Source organism: Pezoporus flaviventris, unplaced genomic scaffold, assembly GCF_033815535.1.
Source record: "Pezoporus flaviventris isolate CSIRO_AGI_PZ_B2104156 unplaced genomic scaffold, CSIRO_AGI_Pfla_v1 ptg000066l, whole genome shotgun sequence".
Lineage (NCBI taxonomy): Eukaryota > Metazoa > Chordata > Aves > Psittaciformes > Psittacidae > Pezoporus > Pezoporus flaviventris.
Genome location: NW_026892614.1, coordinates 3,739,801 through 3,766,492, shown reverse-complemented (window position 1 = coordinate 3,766,492; position 26,692 = coordinate 3,739,801). Strand labels below are relative to the sequence as shown.

Below are 26,692 nucleotides of genomic sequence, written 5' to 3'. Positions count from 1 at the left end.
TAGATTTACAAGGGATCAGGCACTTATCTGAAGAAACTAGACAGAAAATGAGGGAGGGAAATTTGGCTGCCAAATGTAAACAAATAAACTCAGATATCTAATTAAAAAAAAAAAAACACACACACACACAAAAAAAAACACCAACAAAAAAAAACAAAACAGAAAACTGAGATCCACTACAAAGGACTTTTTTATAAACCAGGATTTAAGCAATCTCTACTCATTACCCAACTTCATTTTGAAAGTATCAAAGCATGTCAAACCATGCTTTCTTTAGTTTCAAAAAGCAAATGGTTCTTTGAAGAATGTAGGGCAATGATACCAACAAAGACATCTTATTTTCAATGCAGTAACTGCTTAGCATCACAAAAATGGCTCAAAAAGCCTTTCTCAAAACCTTCTTCCCTTCTTAATTACCTGGTTTTGATGACTTGACCATTTATACTGTATTTCCAAATTCAGCTTAAACAGATCTTACATTTCCAGTATGAAAACCACCATGATGACTCTGAAAAGATGTTTCATGTGAAGCTTCTTCACACAGTCACAGAATAGGAAGAAAAACTGGTGATTTTTGCCCCTCTGGAGGTCCATGTGCTGGTAGTAATTACGGAAGTATGAACTCTTTGGGTTCCCCCCCCAATGCCCTGCCTTGAGCTTTACATAGGGCTCAGGACTTCAAACAAATTTCCACTGATGATGTTGACAGTAGTTCTTCCATTGAATCGAGCTGGGAATAGATCATTTTTTTACTGAGCAGGCTACCTGTTGAATATCTTCATCATCTACCATTTCTCAGTTTGATAAGCTACTACAGGAGTTAGAAATTAATTGAAATCAAACACTTTCCTTAAGAAAAGAAAGAAGAAAATCAGGAAGAAAGTCTTGTTGACCAACATATGTTTATTTTTTAAACAATTTACAAATGTCATATTTATCCAAGCAAACACATTTAATACTTTAGTCTTTAACAAGCTATACAAATGAGAACCATCACACTAGAGCTTTTGATAGCTCAAGGACCATTCAGGGTAGGCATGCATGTGTCTCTATCACATGAAGCGAGTCCAATTCCTGACACCAGGGTTCTGGTCTTCTGCTTCTTCAGAGCTGGTCAGCTGCTAAATGATTTAACACAAACAGTTACTGGATCACAATACAATGAAAGAAAGCCCATTTCAAATCATGTAAGTGACCTCAGTATGTCTGGTCCAGGTGTCAGGCCACAGAGCCTTACCGATTAGTCTTCTTCTCCAAAAGCCAGTCGGACAGATTTTCTCCCCTTGCTTTAGTGCTGTGGCATCCATACATGTGCTTATACAATACAATGAAGCAGCTTAAGTACAGATGTAATACGACAGTAATTACAAATCACAGACAGATAAACAAACAAAACCAACTCTAATCACATTCTTGCATTTCAAACAATGAAAGTAAACAAAATCATGCATTACAGCTTAAAGAAATTTTCAGGTTTAGCTCTTCTGCAAGTCTCCATTTCCTCAAGTTCTAAATTGCTGTTCTTGAGCTTGTCCCAGTGGCTGGGCTACTCAGTGCTATTGACACAAACAGGGTGAGCTGGGAATTATCCAAAAACGGTCAAAGAATAAAAGCCCCCAAAATAAACAACAAAGACGCACGCATTATAAACGACAGATTCCATTTTAATAGCATAGTGTAGAAAAGAAATTGGCAAAAAAATTCACATGAAAAAACATTTTACACAATTAATTATGTACAGAATAAAGTATGTGTCTGGTTTCCAATGATGCAAATTTCCCTTTAGTCAAGTCCTACCACAGGATGCAAAATACACCCAAAACCTTCAACTGGAACAAAAAACAAAAAACAAAAAAACCAAACAAAAAACATATACATAATCCCAGCTCTGGTTCCTCAAATATTGGGACTGGCTGGGTTCACTTCAACCCACTGGGCTTTCTGCTAAGCTTTCAGCTAAGCTTTCAGAGACTCCTGACTTTGTTGTAGCTTCCAAACTACTGTCAGCAGTTTCTGTTTGCTCAGTCTTCTTGCTCAGAATGGTGCATGCTCCCTTGCCTCCTGAGCCACCCTCCTTCCCAGGTATTTCTTTGAGCCCAGGAAGGAAAGTTTCCGTGCAGCCAGAAGCCTGACTTTCTGCACTGCCCCCATCACAGCTCAGTGATGGCATTTCAATAGGACCACCTCTGCTCTCCTCCACATGCAGAAGGATCTCAGATGTGGGAGAAATGCCCTGCATTTCTAGAACTGGCATGACCACTTCTGTAGTGTCACTATTTGAGGACTGCAGTCCAAGCTGCAGCATAACTGGTTGAGAAATCCGTGTGCAAAATTTATCTTCCCGACTAGCAGAACTCAGTGTAGCAAAATCAGTTATCTCTGTTTCACCCACTGTTTTTTCATTGCCTAGCTTCTTAAGTTCACTGGACTCCAGCCTAATGGATGCAGTATTTTCTAGTTTTGAGACTTCTTTGATATTCTCATTTAAAAGTCCTGTTGTAAGGATGCTGAAGCATTCATATTTTACCTTAGTATCTCCCAAACTGTAATCAGCACTTTTGAGCTTGAGCTCTGCCTTCTGGGACGGAGCCTCATTGTTTTTCACATCTTCTGATGTCAAAGAAACTTTCTTGCTATCCACATGAACATTTGCAGAGAGACTTCCAGATTGCTCAGTGTTCAATCCTGAGTAAGTGGAATTTGGATGAAAGTCATTGGCTGCTGAGGTTCTTAAAACCTCATGCTTTGTTTCTGGGGCACAGACAGCTGCTTCTGAAAGATGCTCCTGATGGAAATCTGCTGGTAAAGCAACTACTGACTCTTGGACAAGACCAGAATGAATCCTAGAAAAGCCTCCAGTCCCTATTCCTTTTGCACCTCTTTTGATAAAAACATTATCTAATGTTGCATCAGATCCAGTGTGTCCTAACGATTTTTTTTCAACTACTAATTCTGCACTGGATCCGAGTTCAACAATACTTGCAGAGCTGGTGTTCACTAACCATGTAACTTCCTGCCTTTGGTTTTTGTTATCTAGCACTGGATGGTCTGAAGGTTCAGGCTGAACTTTTTCTTGAGCTTCTGATATGCTACTTCTACTTTCTGTGTTGGTGAGACATGTGTCTGGCTGTGCCTCTGTCAATTCTGAAGCACTAATTTCATTAGAACTAGTTTTTACTTCTACATTTGGAGTATCTGATAGATTCCAGCTACTTTCAGAACAAGAACAGGTCATGACGACCTGTTCCTCTCCATTACTAGTTCTGGAAGTGTCCCATTCACCAGGACTTCTTGTCAATTCTGAAATTTTACTTTGGGTTTCTGAAAATCGGGGAGCTTTGCCAAGGGCTCCTGGATGAGATACTTCCAAAGCTGTACTTTTCAGTTTTACATCTTTTAAGGAGGCATCAACAGAATTCTGCCCTATTGTTACTGCTACTAAAGCTTTTTCTTGTGTAGTGTTTTGAGAATCACAGAGCAAGTCTGGACTATCAGTTTCTGAGTGAGTTCTATAGCTATCACTTAATTCTTCCTCTACTAAGTGGGAGTTTCCCAGATTTTGAATTTTATTCTGTGTTTCAGTTAACGAAGTCTTTGAGTGCAAGCTAAGTTCAGGCTTTGCCTCTTTTATTTCCCAGTCTTTAGTCTCTGTATCCTTCTCCAAGGTACCAGGAACATTTGTGTTAGTAACTGCAGTTTTAACTGCAGTTTTATTTGCACCTTCCTGTTCAACTTTCTCTTGAATCTCTGTTTTCTGCAGATCACAGAATACCTGACTACCTACCTGCTCTCTACCTCTAATATCCGCAAGTCCAATTTCTGCAGCTATCTGGAAACCAGAAGCAGGTTTTGTTTCTGGCCATTCTGTGACTGACATTTCTGATAGCTGAGGCTGAAGTGTTTTCTTGTTCATTTCAGCCTGATTCTCACTGAGAACCCACTGCCCAGTCACTTGATTATTACAATGTGAGGAATCTTCTTTCAATTTGTTCTGAACATCTATTGAAAGAAGAGTCTGAGATTTTTCACCTACGTCTTTCAGAATACCATTTTCAATGTCAGGGCTCATCTCATTATGAAATATTAAGGTCTCCTGAATATCAGTCTTCCCAAGTTCTGAGCTTGTGTCAGCTGAGTGGACTTGGCTAACTTCAGCAGCCACATTCTGAGAATCCTCTTTCAAGGAGGATGAGCTATTATTTGTTTTATGGTTTGCAGATAAATCTGCAGGTTTTGTTAGGTTACAGTTTTCTCCATTTGGAAGTGCAGAACTGGCAAGCTTGCTATCAGCTGAACCCTTTCCACCACTACTGTAAAAAATATCATAGAGATCTTTAGCATTGGCTGTGGCCAAGCAAGAGTTCCGTTTCTCTACCTTTTTTGCCTGTTCACTGAAAGCAGTTGAAGTTGGTGGTGGAGGGGGTCTCACAGGCATTGCCAGCATTGTCTGTTCACTTTCAGACACACCTGGAGCAACTTCATCTGCAGGGATGACAGCTGTCTGCTGGACTGCTATTGGAGGAGGGGGTGGAGGTGGTATATCAGAAGTCTGAGAAGATTCACTTTTCTCAGCTGCTTTCAAATCCTCCTCTGCCCCTTTTAAAATTACTTCTTCTCCTCCAAAAGCTTTTGAGATGATATCTGGGGGAAGCAGAAGGTCTGCATTAGTTTCTTTTACTACAGGCAATGGTTTGGTGGTAGCTCCAGAGGATTTTATGGATAAAAAGGTGTTCAAAGGTGCTGGTTTGCTAACTGTTGCAGTCGTAGACTTCCTGAAAATCATGGTGGGGACTGGTAGATTGGGTAGAATTTTTGATGGTGTTGATGTGACAACAACTGGTGTCCATGGGCTAGTGTGTGGAATAACAGTTTTACCAGACAGCTTGATTTCAATGGGCTTGACATGAGGTTTCCCAGACTGGCACTTGCTCTCCTCTTTGTTTCCTTCTGTACTCTCCTCCTTTGGAATAGTGCCTGCTGGGGTTTTATCGTCTCTCTCAGTCTTTTTCCAGCTGAATTTCCCAAAGGAAGTCTGGCTTGGTGATTCCTTTTTAGATTCCTCTTTCTTTTCCTCTTTTTTCTCCTCCTTCTTCTCTTCCTTCTTCAGCTTAAGCTTGATACCCATTTTTCTCCCAGAAGAATCTATTTTGCCTTGAGTCTCACTAGTCCCTTCTCCAAGCTCTGGGATACTCTTTGTTTCCTCTTTCTTTATTACTTTTGGTTTCTTCTCATCCTTCTCTTCTTTCTGTTTCTCAACTAGTTTCCGTTTCAGCTCATTCTGCCGCCTGCGCTCTGTTTCCAGAACTACAGCCAATCCAGCCTGACGGTCTAAATTTCTCCTCTCTTCATAGAGTGGGTTTTCATCTATGTATTTCTGTGGAAATAAATGGCACAATTTTAGTCACTGTTTCAATTAAAAATAAATAAATAAATTCAGCTCTGTAACAGTTTTGATTTGTTCATTAAGTGCTACTAAGACAGTAGAGAACTTCTTCCTACCAGGAAACTCAGATGCTACAAACTCCACATTCTGAATTTACTGTCAATTGAGTGGAAGCAGTGCTGTCACTTTACAGAAGAATTTGAAAATCAACACTGGGACTTCAACACCATTGCAACTTCATGCAGATGAAAGATTATCCTCTATGTAGTGGGAAGTTCTGCTTATTTAGCTCAGTAGAATGTAGTGAAGATAATCAAATACATATACTCCAAGGAATCAAGTCTCACTCTCCAGTAAAGGAAGACAGAACAAGTATAAGCTAACATGAGAAGCTACACTCCTGGTACACCAGCTACCAACCTTGTATTTCTCATTGTGGGGATGACTTTTCACATGCTGCTCTGCTGAGATCTGATCTCCAAAAAATTCATGACAGAGCTGGCAATAATATCCAGTGATAGGAATCAGAAACTCAGAGCCTGAAAGGCCAAAGAAAATGATCAGAGAAACAAAACTTAACAAATGCCAAGCTCTTTACAAAGCCAGATAAACGTATTAAAGAACAAGAGCAAAACCTGCAGCAAAGTTCCTTTTTGGAAAAATTAATGCTGCTCTTCTTATGCTTGCAGTATGGGAAACACCACTGCCAGGAGCAAACCCATAAAGTGAAGAATTACTATTGTTTACTATGACTGAAAAAATTATTTCAGAACTATCCAACCTATTAAGGCTATCCCAAATTCAAGTAGGTTAACATTTCCTACAGTCTTCATCTATTTTCCACCTTTGTAGTGTCATCTGTTCAAATACTAAGCACCTGTTTAAACCTAGTTTATAAAAAGAACACAAGTGTTTTCACTGAAGTTCAGCAAGGCTACATCTCTACACCTACACAAGCAGCTGCAGTCATCTAAGACACTGCAGATTCTTCTTCACCAGGCACTACTAGAAGTATGTAAGAGATTAATAAACTGTGATTGATCACTGGCAGGCAAATCTAATCACTCAGATGTTATATAAGTCTTCAAATCACTTACAGCCCCTTCCATATGGCTTTCTTAGATTCTCTGTATCCACATTCTACCAAGTGCTCATCAATGATTTTTCAGGGAGAACTGTACTAAAAATGTATTGAATGGAAGTCTGTTGCAAGACTGTGGACTACTGCACAAGACGTGCCTAAATACAGCAAGCTCTTGTGGTCGTGTTCTGAATTCTAGCATGTTGGCAAAAATTACTTCAGAACTACACTGGAGAAAGAAAAGTTACCTGGCATTCGAAATAAAAACCTAAACTCTAAAAAGAAGAGAAGGAAATACGCTGTGTCATGCTTCATGACCTTTTGCACAAGAACAACCAGGAAATTAAATAATTTGCCTTTTACCTAATAATACAGTATTTATATGTGCTCCTATAACAAGTAAAAGTTTTGAAATCCCTTTCTCTGAGCAACTGGAACCTGCTGGACAGTAAAGGAAGATGATGCCCAAGTTAAAAAAAATTAACATACCTTTGGCAGGAACAGTTATCTTATCGATGCGTTTTATGGAGTCTTGTTTGGTCTCACTCTGTGTCTTCGAAGCCCAAGGTCTGTTGTAAGGATCCAGGGTCTATTTGCACAGTGACAGAGGTATACAGGCTCATGTATTACACTAGTAAGGGAAGTACACTTGACTTTTTCCTTTTTAACATCCTTTCAGAACACTGAACATTAAAATCAACGTGCAAATATTTACAGGAACTGTTTTCCTCTCTTTCCCCTCCCATTTTTGCAATTTATAATGAGAAAATAACCTGTGCAAAAGGTAAAGTGCAAATGATATCAAAGAACAAGTAAACATAAGGAACATGAATATCAAACACTAATTCCTGAGCAAACTGGACACAGGCCCCATTTACTAGTTGGAACACCAGCAGTTGTACAAATTGCTAAATCTGGCATTAGGGAAAGAAGGATTTGATAAGCAAATTCTTGGGTTCTTTTATCACTTCAGATTCACTCGTAAAATGTAGTTCTGTGATGTATGTTTTAGTGTTAATATTTATAGCAATACGAAATGCACTTAGTGAAGAAAGCCTGCAACATACCTGTCTGTGTTTCTTATTATGCATGTGTGTGAAAAAGTCAAACATGGTTCCGCAGATGGTATTGCAGTCTTTGCACCAGTGGTTCCCTGCATCATAATATTCATAAATATTGGCCAACTGGAAAGGATGTTTGGAGGACTGTGAAGAGGATTCTGCTGGCTTCGGGCTTCTACCTCTGGATTTTTCATTAGTAGTTTTTGATTCCTAAATTGAACAAAAGGAAACACTTCTCTAAGACAAGGTAGGGCAGACATAATGCTCTAGAACTCAGAACCTGCCTCCAGCAGAAGCCACACACACCAAAAATAAAAATATGTATCACCTGCTTTTCAGGGCCCAGGCTAATTCCACTGTTTCAGAGAGCTGGTACTGTCGACTAAGACGCTGCATGGCCGCAGTGAAGAGCTTCCAATAAGGCTCCCAGATGTAATGGCTGGATGGTTGTAGGTAATCAAGGAACCAAATGAACAAATTCCCTATGGCATGCACCCTTCCCACTTCATGGGTTTCACATAAAGATCTGAATAATTCCAATTTACAGTACTAGCCAAACAGTGCCCAGAAGACCTAAAACAGTTCCCCTAGAAGCATTCAGAAGTTACTGTAGAATTAGCTTGCATGAAAGCAAAATAAAAAAAAAGAAGTAAGAATTGGTTGACTAAAAGTACTTTTACAAGATTATTTGAGAGTTCCTGAATTCCTCAGAAGACTTTTTTCTTAGCAATAATAGAAAGATGGGTTTTTGTTAATTACCTAAGTATGCAAGGTGAAGCATCTTTCAATTTAAGCATCCGATATTTGCACTTACATTGATCTGTACAGAAAGACGCCATACAGTGATACACTTCAGGACTCTACCCAAAATTAATACTAAACTAACACGGCAGAATAGCAAAACAAATAATCCCTGATATAGATCATGAATGAGCCCTGATCATTTATATTACAATAGTACTGGATGTAGTTTGAGGTTTTAGTTACATTTTCCATGGGTGAAAGCCCATTATGTTATATCTAATGTGTGTGTTAACTTAGCAGACCCGAGTTGGCTGCACGATTTCCAAGTTATTCACTATCCATGTTGAACAAATTCACTTAAGCAGATTCAAAATTCTTAAATAACATCTGCTGTACTTGAAATTCCTTTGGATAAACAGGAATAGATTCTCTCCTATTAACACCACCCCACACAACATACAATGTAGATCAAACAATGAAGAGACACCCAGGCCACTATGTACCCCACAGATACCCATACCCCAGTACAATCTTTGCAGCAGAGTAGGAAGTGACCCAGTGAATATCTGCAGAAACTCTGCGTGCAAGAACATAGGAAAGCTGACATACTCGTAAAAAATGAGAAGACCAGCTTATAATCTGCAGGAAGTACATGGAAGAATGTTCATGATGTCTAAGAAGTGTCACTGTTTATGTTACTTACAGACATATATCCACCCAATATATCCTATAAAAATACTATCTCCATCAGAACTTTAAAAAGGCAATGTTTCTCATATAGATAGGTGACAGTCAACTCTTAAACCCAGTTTATGCTTAACCCCAACTCAAGGATGACTTTGTAATTGGCTGCTATTTAGAGCCCAGAAGAGATGATTTGTCTGTTTAGTCCAAGGCTCAGCTCTACACTGACTATGTAACTACAACACACGGACACAGGCTCAGCAGCAAGGGACCACAAGGCAGTTTGCATACATTTTTGCCATGAGGTTGACAGAGGCAACCAATATCAGTGTCAAAAGGCCTGCACCGTATTTCTTTTCTTTAAAAAAAAACTAACAACCAGAGTTATAAGGTGAATCTTAGACACTAAAGGCAGTGTCCTATGTACTTATAGATATCTGAAAGTATTAAATGTTCCTAGCCGGAACTCAGTATTTTCCATGTTAAAATAAGGAACTATGAAAAGGGGATCAAGTCATTATGGGTTTGGACAAAAAAAAAACAATGAAAGTTAAAATAATTAAAAATACATTCACACATGCCATATTTCAAGAAAAGAAAGCAATATAACAATGCAGTTTAGGATTTAAAAGATGTCTACTTTAGCTTCACAATGTGGTGACTGAAGCAAATGATTTGTAAAAGTAAGTGAACACTAAACTTCAGTGATGTTTCAAGAAACAATAAAAACAAAATACAAAAGCAAGCCTTAAAATGAAAGACATCAATAAGTTCTCTGAATCAGACCAGGATGAAACATAACAAAGTTTACAGGATACACAGATTTTTCCTCTCTGCAAAAAATATAGAGTAAGGTCTAGACAAAAGCCATTTACCACCTCCCATCAGCTATTTCTGTTATATATTTGAATAAACATCTGAAAAGCATGATAATCAATGTCCTGAATCATGCATAACCTTTCAGATATTACTGTCATACACTACTTCCAAAGTAAAAACTATCTTCTGTAATGCAATAAGCTCGTTTTGATATATCCAGCACTCATTAATACAGAGTATGTCAGAGAGACCATAATGATGCATAATGACATTTCTTAAAGAGAGAAGACATAGCATGTATATAATAATCATGTTCAGCTGATTTGTTAGTATCACCTAGTGAGAAGACCAACATGCTCCAAACTTGCAGAGAGCTTTCCTGCTACAAACATTCATCCTTGACAGGCCATGTCAGCAATGTTGTAGAGAAAAACCACCTGTCCTCCCAGTATGGCACTGAGACTGAACAGCTACAAACATGCATGATACTGTTCAACTAACATCTCAGCAAAACCAAGTCAGAACCAGTAAGTGGTACTGAAGTGCACAAACCCTGCGGAAAATTATAAACACTGATTACATTGACTCTCACCTATATGCGCCATCAAAACCAGCATATGACATGTGATAAACAAATCACATCAAATGATCCCCTAGTAAATGTTTGGGAGCAGCTGTCTCCCCAGTGCCCTCTTCTCTCAGTGGGAAAATCATCAGCACACAAGCTAGAAGATTTTACCTTGTTGGAGGAAGATGTTTTTTCCAGACCTTTTGCATTTTCTGACTTGCTGTTCTTCTCTGAGGAATCTTTGTTTTCCACAGATGGTTTCCGGGGTTTTTCAAATATGTTAATCCCCAGGATTTGTGCTACTTTGTCGAGCTCAGACTGCTTCTTGTCAGCTGCATCAGATTCTTTATGCAGCTCTGAAATCTCCTTCATAATATTCTCTTGTAGTCTGTTCACCTCAACCAACAAGGGGTCTTTGTGTCCATCCTTCTCACGACGTTTTTTCCTCAACATCTCTCCTGAGCCAATCAAGGAAATAGAAGAGTTGGAAATGCAATGGGAAAAGATCTGGATAACTATTTCAATGACAAGTAAAATGCTAATATAAAATATTACAGCTAAATCTTGACTAGGAAGTTGTAAAGATGGAACTGACTTTCAGGTACAGCATTACCATATCTCCCTTGTTATACAATTCTAACAGAAGCATCATAATCCTTCAAGAGAGAGAATCAGTTTAATTATCACTATTTCCCTGTGTGATCAAACAAGCTAAAGTTAATCTTACATTCTAACCTAAAAGTATCATTTTCCAAAGGTGATGGAAATTAGTATTTGCTTTGACCAAACAAAAGTTTTCAAAATAAAAAGTCAACTCTGTCTAGAGAGGACTCTTCCTTCTCCAAGTAAGATTAACAAAACCTTGAAAGGCACAATGACATGTCTTCAGTTACTATTTCCTACTTCTAAAGAAGCACTAAAATGTGTGATTCATTTAACTTGTCAAGCTGCCAAGAAGATGCAAGAACAACTGTTTGCTTCAGTGTAACAGCCCAAGTTTAACATAAATGATTTTAATATAGTAATTAGCTCACTGTTTTCTCAAGAGTTCTGCATTGCCCAGAGTATGAAAATATTAGCTCTAAACTATAGACTATTCTTATTTTGGTCTTCACATCTCCTAGCAGGTACTAGGACTTGTGATACACCACAGCAGGGAAAACAAAAGTGGGGAGAGGTGCGTGGTGCAGGCACTGTACCTTGCTGTTTACGAAGCCTGTCCAATTCAGTTTTGAGATAGTAAAGCTTCTTCTGCCGTGCTTCTCGTTCATTCTTCAGTTTTTCCCTCTCTTCTATCACCTAAACAGATTGGAAGCAGATTGGATTTTTTTCTCTTCCCGACCCAAGTTAAGCAGTCTTGAAAGAATGACAGCACGACCTCAGTTTGCCAGTCACAGAACACAGCTCACTATTCTTGAAATGCTCTTGAGTATTCTAACACAACAAATGCACCTCTTCCTCTGCATCTTCAGGTAACTATAACATGTACTCACCCTTCAACCCTGTATGAAGGTGATTTTTTTGGTGTCTTCCCTGAAACAGCTTTGTTTGTTGCACCATTTCCCAAGGCACTTAAACTCCGCTGACTAGCTTCTACAAGGATAAGCAAGATCATAATAAATGGCTCTCCAAAACTCCTGCAGTATCTCTACAGCCAGCATGTTCTCTCAGTGACAAAAGACTTCACAGCCCTTCACCCTGCCTCAGGCTTTGACTCTGGACAATTTTAGCTATTATTTAGGCTTCGGTTTCAATCTGACCATAACTGTATCACTGAATTTTATATTTTGCAGGCATAACTGTCTGAAACACCTAGATGATGTTTGCTTCTTGCTCAGTAAGGTAAATTCTTGCATGAGGGGCTCACAAATCTGCTTTTCACTGGCTTTCACTGATTCTCACAAAAGGAAACCTTATGCTAAAATGAAACTTGGAAAGTTCTTTTAATTTCCTTCTTGGCTTTATTTTTCAAGAGACAAGTCCCTTTTTTTTTTTTTACCTTCATAATGCTTAAAGCTTACTACTGACTCCTTCCTTGAATAAAAAACAACTGACCCAATGCTTTGTCTTTCCTAGAGAATTAGTACCACTACGGCAATGCAGATGTGGGCAGGATCTATAGATCTATATACAGATCTATAGATCCTGCCCAGAATAAGCCCCAGGAGTTCTACCAACATAGTTGTTGAGCAGTGAAAGCTCACTTATCTGCTGGTGTAGCACTTTGTGTAAGCACCCCTTTTTAAGTCACTTCAAAAAAAAAGCAGAGAGGTGATCTCAAACTAAAAATTTAAAGTGACTTCTTCTGAGCCTCTCTTGGATTCAGTTGTCCCTCCTTCCATGGACTGATTTCTTTTCAAGAATGTGATATAATCACTGAGTAGGCGAAAAGCTTCCAGCCCATCATGTGCTGTTTTTCTACTAGAAGATCTACAATCACAATATATCATTAGCACAGCTACACTGAAAGAATCTAATGCAGATATGCATATGTAGATGAAAATTAGATATGACTGGCAATGTGTGCTTGCAGCCCAGAAAGCAAATTGTTATACTGGGTTGCACAAAAGACATGGCCAGCAGATCAAGGGAGGTGATTCTCCCCCTCTACTCTGTTCTATTGAGACCCCACCTGCAGTACTGTGCTCAACTCTGTAACCCCTAGCACAAGAAAGCCATGGACCTGCTGGGGCCACAAAAATTATTAGAGGGCTGTGAAACCTCTCCTATGAAGACAGGCTGAGAGAGTTGAGCTTGCTCAGCCTGGAGAAAAGAAAGCTCTGGGGAGACCTTATTGTGGCCTTTCAGTACCTAAAGGCAGCTTACAAGAAAGATGGAGAGAGACTTTTTTACAAAGGCCTGTAGTGACAGGACAAGGGACAACAGTTTTAAACTAAATGAGGGTAGATTTATATTGGACCTAAGAATAATTTTTTTGCAATGAGGGTGGTGAGACACTGACATAGGTTGCCCACAGAAACTGTGGCTGCCCCATTCCTGGCAGTGTTCAAGCCCAGGCTGGACAGGGCTTGGACCAACCTGGTCTACTGGAAAGAGTCCCTGCCCATGGCAGGGGGTTGGAACTAATGATCTTTAAATGCCCCTTCCAACCCAAACCATTCTAGAATTCTATGGTATTATTTTAACAACAAACACTGAGGGGAAACCAGTTTGAAAACCTGAAAAAACTTCAGGACTCTTCCAGTCCTTTCACATTTATATACCCCCAGTTTCCTATTTTAAAATATCTTCTTCCCCACTAGTCTGTAATTACCATATAAATAAAGGTAACTAGAAGAGGAAAACATGAACACCCATAACCTAAACTGGTGTTGACGCACCAAGAACAGTTCCCCTTAAGCTCTTCTGATTTTGTGATTTTTGCAAGAGATGATTAATACAAATGTAGAGGGAAAGTTATATGTGAACAACAAAATCTTTTAGTATGTATTTAAGAATGTCTAATATAGGTATAACCATGGTATTATTGTACCATGTACCATGTTCAGATGGAACCTCCAGTATTTCAGTTTGTGCCGACTGTCTCTTGTCCTGCCACTGGACAGCACCACCAAAAGAAGTCCAGCTCCACCTTCTTTATACTGTCCCTTCATGTATTTATATATCTAGATATCTTCCAGTGTTTCAATATCTAAAGCTCAGCACAATAAAGCTAAACTGTAGCCACCTTGTGTTTTTCTTCTGTAAGATTTTGGCTGGCCCCAAGAACTTTGTGTCTATCTGTTCAGCCACAACGCATGGATGACCAACTTCTGGAGATTTTAAACTTTTTTTTTTTTTTTAATTTCACAGAGTAATACAGACAAATGCACAGAAAACTTTAACAGCAGGAAATTTAGTCCAGCTGTTTTTAAACTGGAGACACTCAGGGAATAAAAAGGCATACCTGAAGAGGAAAAGCTTCTACCCTAGCAATCAAGCAGTCCAACATTATTTTAATGTATCATAATAGGCAACATACCTTCTGCTTCTGAGCTGCACGGTTTTTCTCATCTGACATCTTTTCTGTGTTATTTTTGAGAGGGTGTGAAGACAGACGAAGGGGCACTTTGGAATGAGCAGGAGTGGTAGGGACATGAACAAGCACTGAACCATCTCGTTTTAAATCAGGGACATCCTTTCCCATAGAGACTGTCTCAATCACCCGGAGGTTGGGACGTGTAGGGTTTGCTGACATAGCCATAGTAAGAAGACCATGAGCTTCTGGCAGTGTGGGATTAGGCTGCTGGGCAGCGGGGTACATGGTCCAGCCAGAGGCTGCATATGCCATATAGTGCCCATATGCATCGTATCCTGGAGGAGCCATTGTGGGAGGTGGATAGTTTTGGGGCATTTGAGTGGGAGTGAACTGGGAATAGTTGGGAATTTGATATTGAGAAACAGAAGTAGGTGTAGGTGGCAAACTAGCAGGAGTTGGTGGAACTGAGGGTATAAGAGAGACGGGAGGATGAGGCTGTTCTGGTGCACATGGAGGCATATCCTGTCCCACTGGCTTGTTCTTAATATATTCTGATTTCTGAAGAGAGCATGCATCTTTAGACTGCTGGAAAGAGACTGGAGGTGATGCTGAGTGCTGCTGGCCTGACTCAGGAGAACGAGTGTCACTTCGGCTGCGACGCAAGTCCCAAGGGTCCAGTCTGCGAGAATCTGAAGAGCGACGATCAGGAGAACGAGATGCCAGCTTTTTGCCATGAAGGCGTTCCTGGGTACGAACAGCCAGTTTTCCAATTTCAGCAACACCAATGTCAAGTCCAATGGTTTTGAGTAAGTCATGGATCTTTGCATACTCAGCATTAGGCTCTTCTAAAGGATCCAGCTTGACAGCTGGAGCAGGAGAAGGAGGTGGGCTCATTTTCTGGTTTATTAGCTCGTTGCCACAACTCACTGGCGGCTTCTGAATGGGGAGAGATTCAGTTTTGGCGTCCTCATCCTCATCACCATAAAGAAATTTCTCTTCATCCTCAATGTCAGGAAAACTACGCCTCCTCTTCTCCTGAGCACTTATAGAATCAGCCATCATGCCCAGAATTCGGGAGAAACCACTGCCATCCTGACTGGCCCTTTCATGAGGCAGCAGGAAGTCAGTAGGGCGATCAGTAGGCTCTGACTTGGGTTCCACCTTTTCCTTGTGACTCAAGAAGCTTCCAAATTTATCTTCAAAAGTGAAAGAATCTTTGGGAGCCCCAGAAAGGGGACTCCACTCATATAAACCATCATGCAAGTCCTTGTTTGCAGACTCTACAACAGAGTCTTTGTTAAACCCTTTGAGAAAGTTTTCCACTTCAGAGGCAAAAGGAGCCGTTTCGTTGCTCTGGGACAAAGACGAATGACTAGAAAGAAGAGGAAGATCCTTGCTGGGAGCCAGACTGCTTGAAAAGCCCTCAGGCTGAAAGAGAGAGACATTGCTATTTACTACAGCACCTTCTGAGGTGACTGTGCACCTCACAGAACAAAGGAACATATTAATTTCTTCAGTTCAGGGCTGAAGAGTTAGAGAAGACAATATACAGTCTAAAGAGAACAGAGATTACAAAACAACTTGCCTAACGATTCTGGAATGTCACATCCAGCAATGAATGCTTATCTCAGAGAATACACAAAATCTCAATTTTATTTCATTATTTTTTACAAGCATAAGATCTGAAACTTTTATATTGAAACCCCACAACATGATTTTGGCTATACTTTGAGTTTACTCACAGACAAATAGGACTTCAACATCTTAAGACAGGTAAATCAACTGCACTGGTGTTACTCCCAGTCACTTCCTCAGATATGCATAATTAATGCCATGCTAAATAGCATTTCCAATAATAGGCATAGAATGGGATCCTCAGTATTGGAGCACCTCCTGAGATAAACATGTCATTGTCAAACCAACACTGATCAGTACAACAGGCAGATCAAAACTGATGCGCTAAATCATGAGAAAAATCAATTTATCACAGTGGGCACAATAGCACATCTTTCCATTGCTCTCATTTTGAGATTCAACTGATGTAGCTTGGGTACAAATTAAATAGGGTTGATCCCAGCCTACAGTCCACACGGGACAAAAACAAGGAAACTCAAAGATGTTTTCAGCCAGAGCTACTGAGGATGCATTAGCCAGTTCTTTAATTCTATAATAAATAAACAAGAAAGAGGGACTGTAACAGGTGAAAAGCTTTGATCAGCATCCTGGCTGCCTGTGGTACAAAGAGATGCAGCTGGCCCAGATATCAACATCCTGGACTGAATTTCAACATGGACACTTTATTCTGTCTCAGATTTTATATATACACAATTCTTGATTAAACACCTTCACTGTTTAAAGTTTCTAATGCAATCCTAACTTGTATGGCCTGAAAAAAGATACCTGTTCTCTTGACGACAGGAAAACATAAAGATTTGGGATGTCTATTTTGGAAATCAAACTAACGTTCTGCATCATAAAGTGAAGGTTTTGTAAAGTAGAAACACATAGACAGACAGACAGAGATCAAACCTGAACAGGAGACTCTACTTCCACCTCCACTCGCTTCTTCAAAATAGATTTTTTTGGCATGGATGGGATTTCCTCAGGCCTGTATGTGTACCGAGGCTCAGAAGTCTGTAGTGTATTTGTCAAGCCAGGGATCACATAACCACTGCCTGAAACATCGTGGTTCAAGTGGTTTTTACGTTCTTCTTCTTCTCTTTTCCGTCTTGCACGATCAAGCTCTCGGAATTCTTCATTTAGGTATGATGGGCTTGGGCTTCTACTGTGGCTGCGGCTTCGTCTGCGATAGTTTCGTGTTCCTGATGAGAAACCCTGATGCTCTCCACTCACACCATGCATCTTCTCATCCTTTTCATACCGTGGACGCTTTATTTCTCTTCCTCTCTCTTCTGGCCTCAGCGGGTAGGAGGATTTCCTGAGTTTATCACCATCTCTATCAGATCCACGAGGCAGCTCTTCTCGACGACCATAATGGGGACTATAATCTGAACGATGGAGAAAAACATCTCGATTGCGGTAGTCTTCATCATGTCTCATGATGAAGGGACTTGAAGGCTGATCTTCATGCGATGGGTATCTCTCAAGGCCTCGAGGACATGAGAGGCCTCTAGTGAATATTGGACCATCAGCCATATCATCCCTGTGTAAGAGAAGAGTAGAATAAACATTAAGTACTTGAATCAGAGTAAACTAAGTCTTATTCTTACTCAAGAGTAAGAAATTTCCAGATCACTTTCAGAATAACACCACCATCACCAAACAGAAGCAACATTTTTTGTATTTAAAGGGCAGGGGAGAGAAGGAGACTTATTTTTAATGATACTATACATCCCTCCTAGGAAGTCACCTGCAAAGACAATGATGTGAACATTTCAACTCATACTACAGGAGAGCCTTGAAAAATTGATACGATGGCCTTTTTTCTGTGAAGGGGAAAGACTACACACCTTACTATCATATTTCAGACCACAGTCCCTTTCCTAACCTCTCCCAGCAAAACACCAAGGTCACATTTCATATGAATTATTCAAGGCATAATTCAGTTTCAAACTGGCAATGCAACTAGATCCTCTTTTTATCTTCAGCTGTGGACAAGGACCACAGATTCCAGCAACATTTTCTGCTGCAACAGCTCTGTAGACAGAACTGCCACATTTACCAGTATACTCAAAAAGAAGCACGTTTTTTGACATCTTATGAACCAGGGATAGTAAATGTAAGAGTATCATCCTTTTGTGCCAGCCACTGAATTATTATACACAGTAGATGTGCAACTGGCACAACACCAGAGTAACTTGCTACATCTCTTAAGAGTATCTTCGTTTGGACTGATTCCTACACAGACCTCCAATTAGGAGTACTATTTTAACAAAGACCTTTTTCCTACCCCTAAGAACTTTTCTGGTACTGTTCTTTAGATGAGACAGAAACAAACCAAACTACTTTAAGATTACCAGCTGCTGGTTTCACTCACAGATATTTTAAAAATCTAGCAAGATCCTCCAAGAACGGTCAGAAAATGAGCTCCTAAGTGAAATTAATGGGAAGAAAACCTAGAGAAATGTCTTTCCTGAGTGACTGAGACATCGACTTGAGATAAACTATGTACTGCCTGAATCCTCAAAAATCACCTCCTCCTACTCAGGAAAGACCTTCCATAGATGTGAGAAGGGACAAATCAAGTCATGCCAGACTACGCCTTCAAAAATATTTGCACACGAATTACAACCCCAATTTTCAAAGTCAAAGAATAACAGACACAGACAAGGTCTTTTTCTGGAGTATTTTCATAGTTTACATATGCATCCTTAAAAGCAAAACAGGCACAAAACTGTACTTTACCTCTAACCTGAATAATTTCAAAGCATTTCATATTAGATGCTTTATCAGTCCAACACACCTTTTAAGGCAAATATCACATACACCAGTACTCAAAGTATTAGATGGCATCTTTCCAGTTTTCAGCAGATTATGCATATCCACCCCCTCCAAATACCCAAAAAGTAGCTAGAATTAAATTTAATACATAAATGTTTACAGTCTCTATGAAGTTACATCTATCCCCAGCGTCACCTTTTCTGAGAGCTTGCTAGACCTACACAAGCTGCATGAACACACATAGTGGAGTAATAGATGTGTTTCACCATACAATTTCGACTGATTTTTGTGCAAATAATTTGCATAGATGCTTGCCAGGTGTCACCTACAATTCAAACAGTCTAACTGCAGTGACATAGCAGAAAGAATATTTAATCATACTTTGGAAAGAAGGGAACAGCAAACCTGCTATATTTCCAACTAGAAAGATGTTCCAAATACACTTTGAACAGCTAAGATGCAAATTTAAAACCTGAAGGTTAAATACAGATGTGAGGAAAGGGATTACTTGCCTTACAAAAACTGTGATTCTTCGAAGTACATTTTCTGTAAATAAAATCCAACAGAGATATGTCCCTTTTAACTGTTCTGGGTGGTTTTAGCCAGCAGTGTCCACTACAGGCTGTTGCACCCCTGAGAGAGAATACAAGGTGGTACCACTGTGACCATCCCAATTCCTTCACCACCCAAAATCCATTAATTACGAGAATTTTCTGTTTCAGAGAAGGAGAACAGATCACAAACTACGTAGACATGGTGCCTCAGAGAACTACAACTAGTGTAAGGTAAATTACTTTTTGGCATATATATTTACATAGGCAGAAACAAAAATAAAAGTCTGACAGCAACCAACAGGATTTCACCTCAACACACAGCCTTTGAGTAGGAAGTCAGATGAGCTGTTCATGCTCAAGCCGTCACTTTTGATATTATGCCAAAAACATGCTATTTTAGAACACAGCTTAATACAGACCACGTCTCTGCAGTAATATGGTCTAATTTTTTGGATTAACCTCTGATTAAAGTATTGGTGGGATGCTCTGTATAGCTTATGCCAGCTCAGATAGTAGTAGAATATCTTAAAAATACTGACATAGGGAGAGATGGAAGACAGGGAGAGGGATAAGATATATTCTTCACTTTGAGAGACCAAGATTTTGGAAGACAAAACAAACACAAAAAAATACCAATCTGTTGAAACAGAAGACTGAAGCTGCTTAGGTGACCTTAAAGTCACAGGACAGCAGCATTCACTATGCTTACTTAGACATGTGCAGGAGGCCAGCTGCTCTAGAAATCTGGGGCAGGTTCTTACAGATGTTTTAGGATGGACCTGCACATGCACACACACCCTGAGAAACTCTCCTGGGGCATCCTGAAAATCCACTGCTGCAGCATCCCTGATTTCCATCTGTGGTATCTTATTTCCTTTATAGGTTAATGAACCTCTTTATCATCCCAAGGCCCTGCAAATTACAGAGAATAATTTGTAAAAGAGGTTGTTTGAAATCTCTGCGTAGTTAGCAAAAATAGTGGAGTATAACTAAATTCAGAATTATGTGCTCCAGTTACTTCAAAATTTTAAAAGACATCTTCAGAAAACACTTTTTTTTTTTTTTGACAATGAGAATGTACCACATGCCAAATAAAAATGTGACATGCCCAGTATTAAACCCAATGATGACCCACAATAAGGGCTACTTTAAAGCCCAGAGGTAGATGTAAAGTCAGTGTCCTGGTACCAGGGCAGCCTCTAAGAGGGGAAAACCAGTACATGACCAAAACCTCCATGAAAAACAAGTTCCTTAAACAAATACGAAGTGTCTTTTAAAAACAGCCAAAATGGCTAAACAATGAAGAAATTTGGAAGTCAAAAACAGTACCTAGAAGACTTAGGAAAAGCTAAGGGATCACCTGGTAGTCACATGCTTTAAGGTTCTGGGCAGTGGGCACCATTCAGACAAGTGCAGCCAACATAAACAGACTACACAAAAAAAAAACAAAAAGTCAATCACATGGAGTTCCTGCACACCTACACTACAAATATATGAGAAGCCACTTAAAAACCGAGGTCTACATGGTCTCACTTCCTCTTATTCTGATTGTGATTCAACTGTTATTTTTATTCCTTCTCAGGAGTCTATTCTGACCACTTGTTTACATCTATGGGTCCTGTAACAGAGATAAACTAAAAGTTCTTCACCATTTTCGCTCTTATGCTAAAACAAACTCCACTGCTCCTGATGTTACTTCTAACCATGCATCATAACCACAAAACAGGTTATATTTAAAACCTCACTGGAAAAAGGAAGCAATGGGACAAACACCGACATACACTAACCACCCCCCAGCCCTGCATGTTCTTAATGTGCCAGAGCAGTGCCAGTTCTCCTAAACACCATTTCCTGCTCCTTCCAACCACTGTACTCTCCCTGAGCATATGCACTCATTTCATTCAGAACACTGCAGACTGCACGGGGGATTTATAAATAAAACAGTGATCCCAGGAGTACTGAGGTAAAGGCATAAAAGTGACAGTACTGAAACCCAAACTCTCACTTGATTTTCTGCACCTGCTGAAACTTAACCTTATGCTTGAGAAAGACAGGAAATTCACTTAATCTGCTTACTTCCCTCTTTCCCTTTCTCTTTTCTTATTTTTTAACCAGTTGGGGATATTTGTATCAAAACCTGAAGTTATAGTGCCCTTTTTTTTTGGTGCTGGATGCTTATCCATGACCAGAAACTGCAATTTTATGTTCTGGGTCACAAACTATGCCATCTTCACAATATTCAAAACAAAGAAAATTATTTCATTTGCACAAAGTCTTCTGATTTTACTTCTTTTGCCAGATTATACCTGTTCTCCTACAGAAGACAAAGATTTTCAAACAGCATCTACTAATCTTTATATCTCACTGTTCATAGAAGTATTTTTAACATAAAAGGCATCTCTTCATTGAGTATGTTTCTGTCAAATTCCAGACAAGGGATCCTAAGAATTCTAACACTTACCATGTATGAAACTATGTTTCACTTGTCTTCTGCAGAGTTTTTGAAGTCAAAATAATAAATCTTCTTCAAGTTACACTAGAGCTTTCTTCTGGACTGTTCTCAAAAATCAGGAAAGTAGACCAGTCCTTCCAATAAATGAGAAAGTTGAAGCTTTATACTATCTGTAAACAACCTTCCTTTCAGTCTTGTCTAAGTATATTCATAAGAAACAAAAGAAGGTGGCTGAAGGTGTGAAATGTCAAAAGCAGCATCTCCCTCCTGCAGTATAATCCAGGCACTTTTAGTTTACAGGGGTTTAATAAGCAGTTGACAAAAATCAGAGAAGAAGTATCTATTTAGAGCTACTATAAACACAGGAAGCTGGTTTTTGTTCAGGAATCCCCTGCACCACAACTTGCTGGAGGCTGGGAGAGTATTCCAGGGAAGCATCACCTACATGCCTGCCCTCCTACCCCTGTTCCCTAGGCATCCACTGGGCTAATTAGATGTTTGGTCTCACCCAGTACAGCCATTCCCTTGTTCTTACTGTTTCACATGCTTGAACCCCCACCTGCAGAGGACCATACCTGTCACTCAGGTTATCAATTGGTGAGCCCAGTCTATCAGGCAGCCTCCTTCGCTCTGGTGTGCCAATGCAATACCGGTCATTACCAACAGTAATCCGCAAACTCTGTTCCAGTGAAGACTCAGAGCGGAGACTCGGTGAACGTCTCTGTAAATTGAAGAAAGAGTGCAAGCCCATCAATCAGGGAATTTTAATCTCAGACACAGAAAGGCAAGTGACTCTGCTCTGCTTAACACATAAAATGTGGGGTTGATGGAGCAATTAAAAAATCAAGCTAGGAGGACAACTGCTCCAAATATTTCAATTGTCTTTAGTTACTAAAGAAAGGGGACAGTATTGACTGCATTGCAGTTCTCATCCCAGCTGCTAATAACATGCTCTAAACTCAAAAATACATTTCATGAAGTACCATTCTGGAAGGTGGAAAAAATAGAAGTTCAGAAAGTCTCAGATTTGCTGCTGTCCTCCTTTCTTGAGGAGAAGCAGCTAAACAAACATCACATAAAAGACAGTGCCAGAGTTTCTTAATAAAAGTGTCTGTGTTTCAGCCCTTTCCAGCTTTAGTAAAAATATCAACCTAAGTATAAACCAGTGTAAACAAAGATTTTCCTAGCAGCGATTTTTTCAACAGTTTTCCTCACCTCATGCTGCTGTCAGCAGGTAAGTGCAATGTAATACAAATGTAATGCAAAAAAGTACCAGTGGCTATCAAAACACCTATAATAGAGTTCCCATTATCATTATTTATTATCAGTAGATAAACCAGAGCTAAGCAAAGTCACCTTCAAAAAAACGTATAGGAGAAGGCCTGAGCTAACTGCCTCTGCAGAGACCTTCCTTTGGACACATACTCAATGCAGAAAGTGTCATTACTGGTACGATATGCTTAACTATTATGCCTCACATCGCTCTAGAATATGCCACTAAAATACAGGAATTATCTAAAGGGAGTTCTGTTAAGAAACAGATGAGAGTGCCTAAAGACAGAGATACTGAGTTTGCTTTTTTAAACCAACATGGTTTAGATTCATCTTAACAGGAAGCAGTGAACCAGCTTCACTTCTGCCAAAACAGTCATGCACTGCATATTGCTTTCATTCCTGAAAACTGCAGTAGCAAGCAGCAGGTGCACTATGTTGCCCGCATCCACGCTCTGAGACGATGCAGCAGATTCAGCTCAATCCTCCCAGAGAGCAAAAGAACAGTACATAATCTCCATCAAGAAAACAAAAGAGGAAAAAACAAACAAACAAAAAAATCACAAATTTGCCTGAACACAATTTATTTGCAGTGCAAATCTGCACTAGAATCCACTGGGGACATAACCTTGTCTTGTGGTGACATATGACTGATATCTACTTTGCTCCATTAATTTGAATCCCAGCATCTATCAGAACACATTTTAATTGTTTTCTAAGACCAGCTGTGTTGTATCACACAGTGTGATCCTGCAACAGCCTGGCTGAGACATAATATAAAAGGTGAATGTATCTCTCATAAAAACGCTCTGAAGGCTCACTTTGTGCCCAATATAACACTGAATTTTGAGGGCTGCCTCAAGAAGTGATTATCTGGAAGGGCATCTTCTTGCCATCAAGACTGTTGGCAAGTTGGGCATATACATGACCACCTCCTGGAAATAAAGACAGAGAAGTGATGATTACATCTCAGAACAAACTTCTGCACAAAGAAAAGAAATAGTGTTACGTTTAGAAAGGGTAGGATGTTAGGATTGCCTGTGACTGCCATACAGATTGCCTAGCAAGAGCAGTTATAGTGGCAAGTTTTGAACTTGAACTTCAGAAGTTTGGTTTTTTTTTTTGTTCAGTTTGAGAAATTCCAGTTTTAACAGCTTTTTCCTTTGGAGCACTGAACACCACCAGCAGTCATTCCTACTTATGCACTGCACGGCATTTTACTCCCTTCCTGTTCTGGCACCTAAACTGCAGCTACCACTGATGTAATACTGCACAGGTTCCATGCCAGCTCTTCTTCCCTTCTTTCTCTGTTGACCAAGCATATTCCAGTTCTCTAATTTCAGCCTATCTTCTTACAAGAAAGCAAAGAATCTGACAGAAACTATAAAAAACCCAAGCACACTGACCAGCAAACAAATAAAAGCAGCATGTGTTAACCCTGCAAGAACAAATAAGGTCTTCCACAACCTCTCACTGTACAGCCCTGACCTTCCTCTCCCCCATTATATTTTTCAATACTTGCCCCATTACTGTAGCTCTATGCTCTTCCAATTCCTACAAAGTTTTCCCCAGCTACTGAGAAACTAACACCATCTGTACTTAGAAAGTCCAATACACAGCTCTGCTTGCAGTCAGCATCCCAGTTGTGCATGAGAAAATGTGCAATCGTGCTGATAACCTGAACCGCATGCACTCCATCTCATAAAAAGCAACAACCAAACAAACAAAACCCCACAAAACCCCAAAACAATTCACAGAGTCAAGAAAAGGGAGTAAGAAATCTCTAAGGCTGCTCCTTCCGTACTGCAATTCATATGAAGGGTAGGGACAATAACTTAGAGCTTGCATCCTTCATTTAACCCCATACCCTTACTCCATCAGTATCTTCATTCCACAACCTGCATCTTCCACCCTTACACATACATTCCCCTCTTCCAAGTCCTCCTTCCTTATCGTAGCTTGAATTCCTCTTCCTCAGTCTTCTGTCTGAACTCATCTCTCCTCAACAACAGCTCCAAAACACTGTTTACTAACAACACTTGTGTAACTTTCCAGATTTCCACATTTTGTACCCTCAAACTTCTAGAGAGGGGTGCTTAAGTCATATAAATCTGAAAACTTTCATAAAACTGTACCCAATCATGCTGACCCAACATATCTGGTGTCTGCTTTGTTTTGATGACACTTAGTTCCACTGTTTGGAAAACATCATCATAATCCCAGTTTTTATCTTTCTCTAATTAATGCTAATTTTGTAAACTGTACTTCTAAAATGTAAAATTAACTGTATTTGCATTTTATGCTTTGTAACATCACTTTTGAAGATGAAGTAGTATCGGTCAAACACCTTTTAGTGGACAAAAACTTCCATGGAAAAAATGTACACAATATACACTCTAATAATTAATTACGCTGGGCTTTACCATATGCAAGAAAATGCACAATGCAGGTTAAAGAGCTATATTTAATTGTCTCAAGATCCCTTTTACTGTGAATGCTGCTTCCTAGAGAAAGATTTTCCTTAAATGAATATTCTTGCAAATAAACATAAAAACTAATTGGCTCAGCAGTTCAGCACTAGATAACTTGCTAAAGCCTGATTTCTCAGATTAGTAATTTTCTTCTCTGAAATTAGAATAAGCAAGAAAAACATCAAGAATCTGAAACACTTTGTGAAGAGGATTACTGTAACTTCAGCCATAAAGGTGCAAAATAACACTGGGAGAACTGGGAGAATAGTGTTTGTCAAAAATAATGCTTGTGTGAAGCGGGGGGGTGGGGGAGTGGCTTTTTTTTTTTTTCTCATAAAAGGGGAGCATGAGGCTTCCAGTCAAAAATTCCCAGTTATAAATTTCTCCAAGTCTGAACCACCAACACATTTGGCACTGAAAGTTTTAGAGAGCCGGCACAGGTTCACAGCCTGTCATGGATACTGTGAAATGACAGAGTAAGTGATGGTGAAGTCAGTTTAAGAAAGTTCTGCTCCTGCATCCCACTTTGTCATCCCCTCAGTTGTGAATGCAACTGTCTACCAAACCACAACACAAAATTGCATGCATCAAAAAAAAAAAAAACCTTTTAAAAATTACTTATTTTCAATCGTGGGTCTTAGTAGCAATGTAATTTCAGGGCTACCCCACAGACAACCTATAAGATTGAGATAATGGTGAAATAGAGCCTAAAAACAAACAGCCAGAGGCAAGCTCCTCAGCCTGGCTTAACTGTCAAACACATTATCTTCCCATACCTTCAGGACAGCTCACCTTTAAGGAACAAATAGCACCAATAACTGAATTGGAACTCCACTACAGTCACCTGTGATTGATTCTATGGCTACAGCTCCGAAGAAATCCGGCAGGAACCAATACTGCCATTAGAGAAGACAATCCGTTCTCTCATAGGGTCCCATCAAGCAACAAATCTTAGCAGACAATGTATTTGTGTTAGACTGACTTTCAGTCGCATTGTTCCCTCAAATCAGCTCACCCTGATACCTGATCACCTACTTCACAAATACAATGAGAGCACAAGGGAGGGGGCAGAATATACTGCACAGCATGAAGAAAAAGTGTGTCCCCCCTTCTTTTAAACTGTACACATGCTGGGTTGAGTGACCATAGCTTCAAACATCCCAGTATTGAAATCTCTTCTTTCAACGCAATGCAAACCAACAGTGAACCCATTGCACATCACA

General features: G+C 39.7%; 1 protein-coding gene across 2 annotated transcripts in view; it reads right to left on the bottom strand.

Annotated features, from left to right (window-relative positions):
- Positions 1–883: 883 nt before the first annotated feature.
- ZNF318 (zinc finger protein 318) overlaps positions 884–26,692 on the bottom strand; it is a 27,255-nt gene continuing 1,446 nt past the window's right edge. The window contains exons 2-11 of one of the 2 annotated variants that reach the window (XR_009746536.1): positions 22,302–22,447; positions 16,849–17,482; positions 14,323–15,747; positions 11,540–11,639; positions 10,512–10,798; positions 7,532–7,735; positions 6,954–7,053; positions 5,804–5,922; positions 1,238–5,374; positions 884–1,121 (exon numbers count right to left, since the gene is read on the bottom strand). Coding sequence is in view for 1 of the 2 variants with exons in the window: in XM_061471012.1 (XP_061326996.1) it covers positions 1,925–5,374; positions 5,804–5,922; positions 6,954–7,053; positions 7,532–7,735; positions 10,512–10,798; positions 11,540–11,639; positions 14,323–15,747; positions 16,849–17,482; positions 22,302–22,447 (6,465 nt within the window). In the remaining variant the exon portion in view is untranslated. Of the gene's footprint in view, positions 5,375–5,803; positions 5,923–6,953; positions 7,054–7,531; positions 7,736–10,511; positions 10,799–11,539; positions 11,640–14,322; positions 15,748–16,848; positions 17,483–22,301; positions 22,448–26,692 lie in introns of both variants that reach the window. The other variant, XM_061471012.1, reaches the window with a different exon arrangement.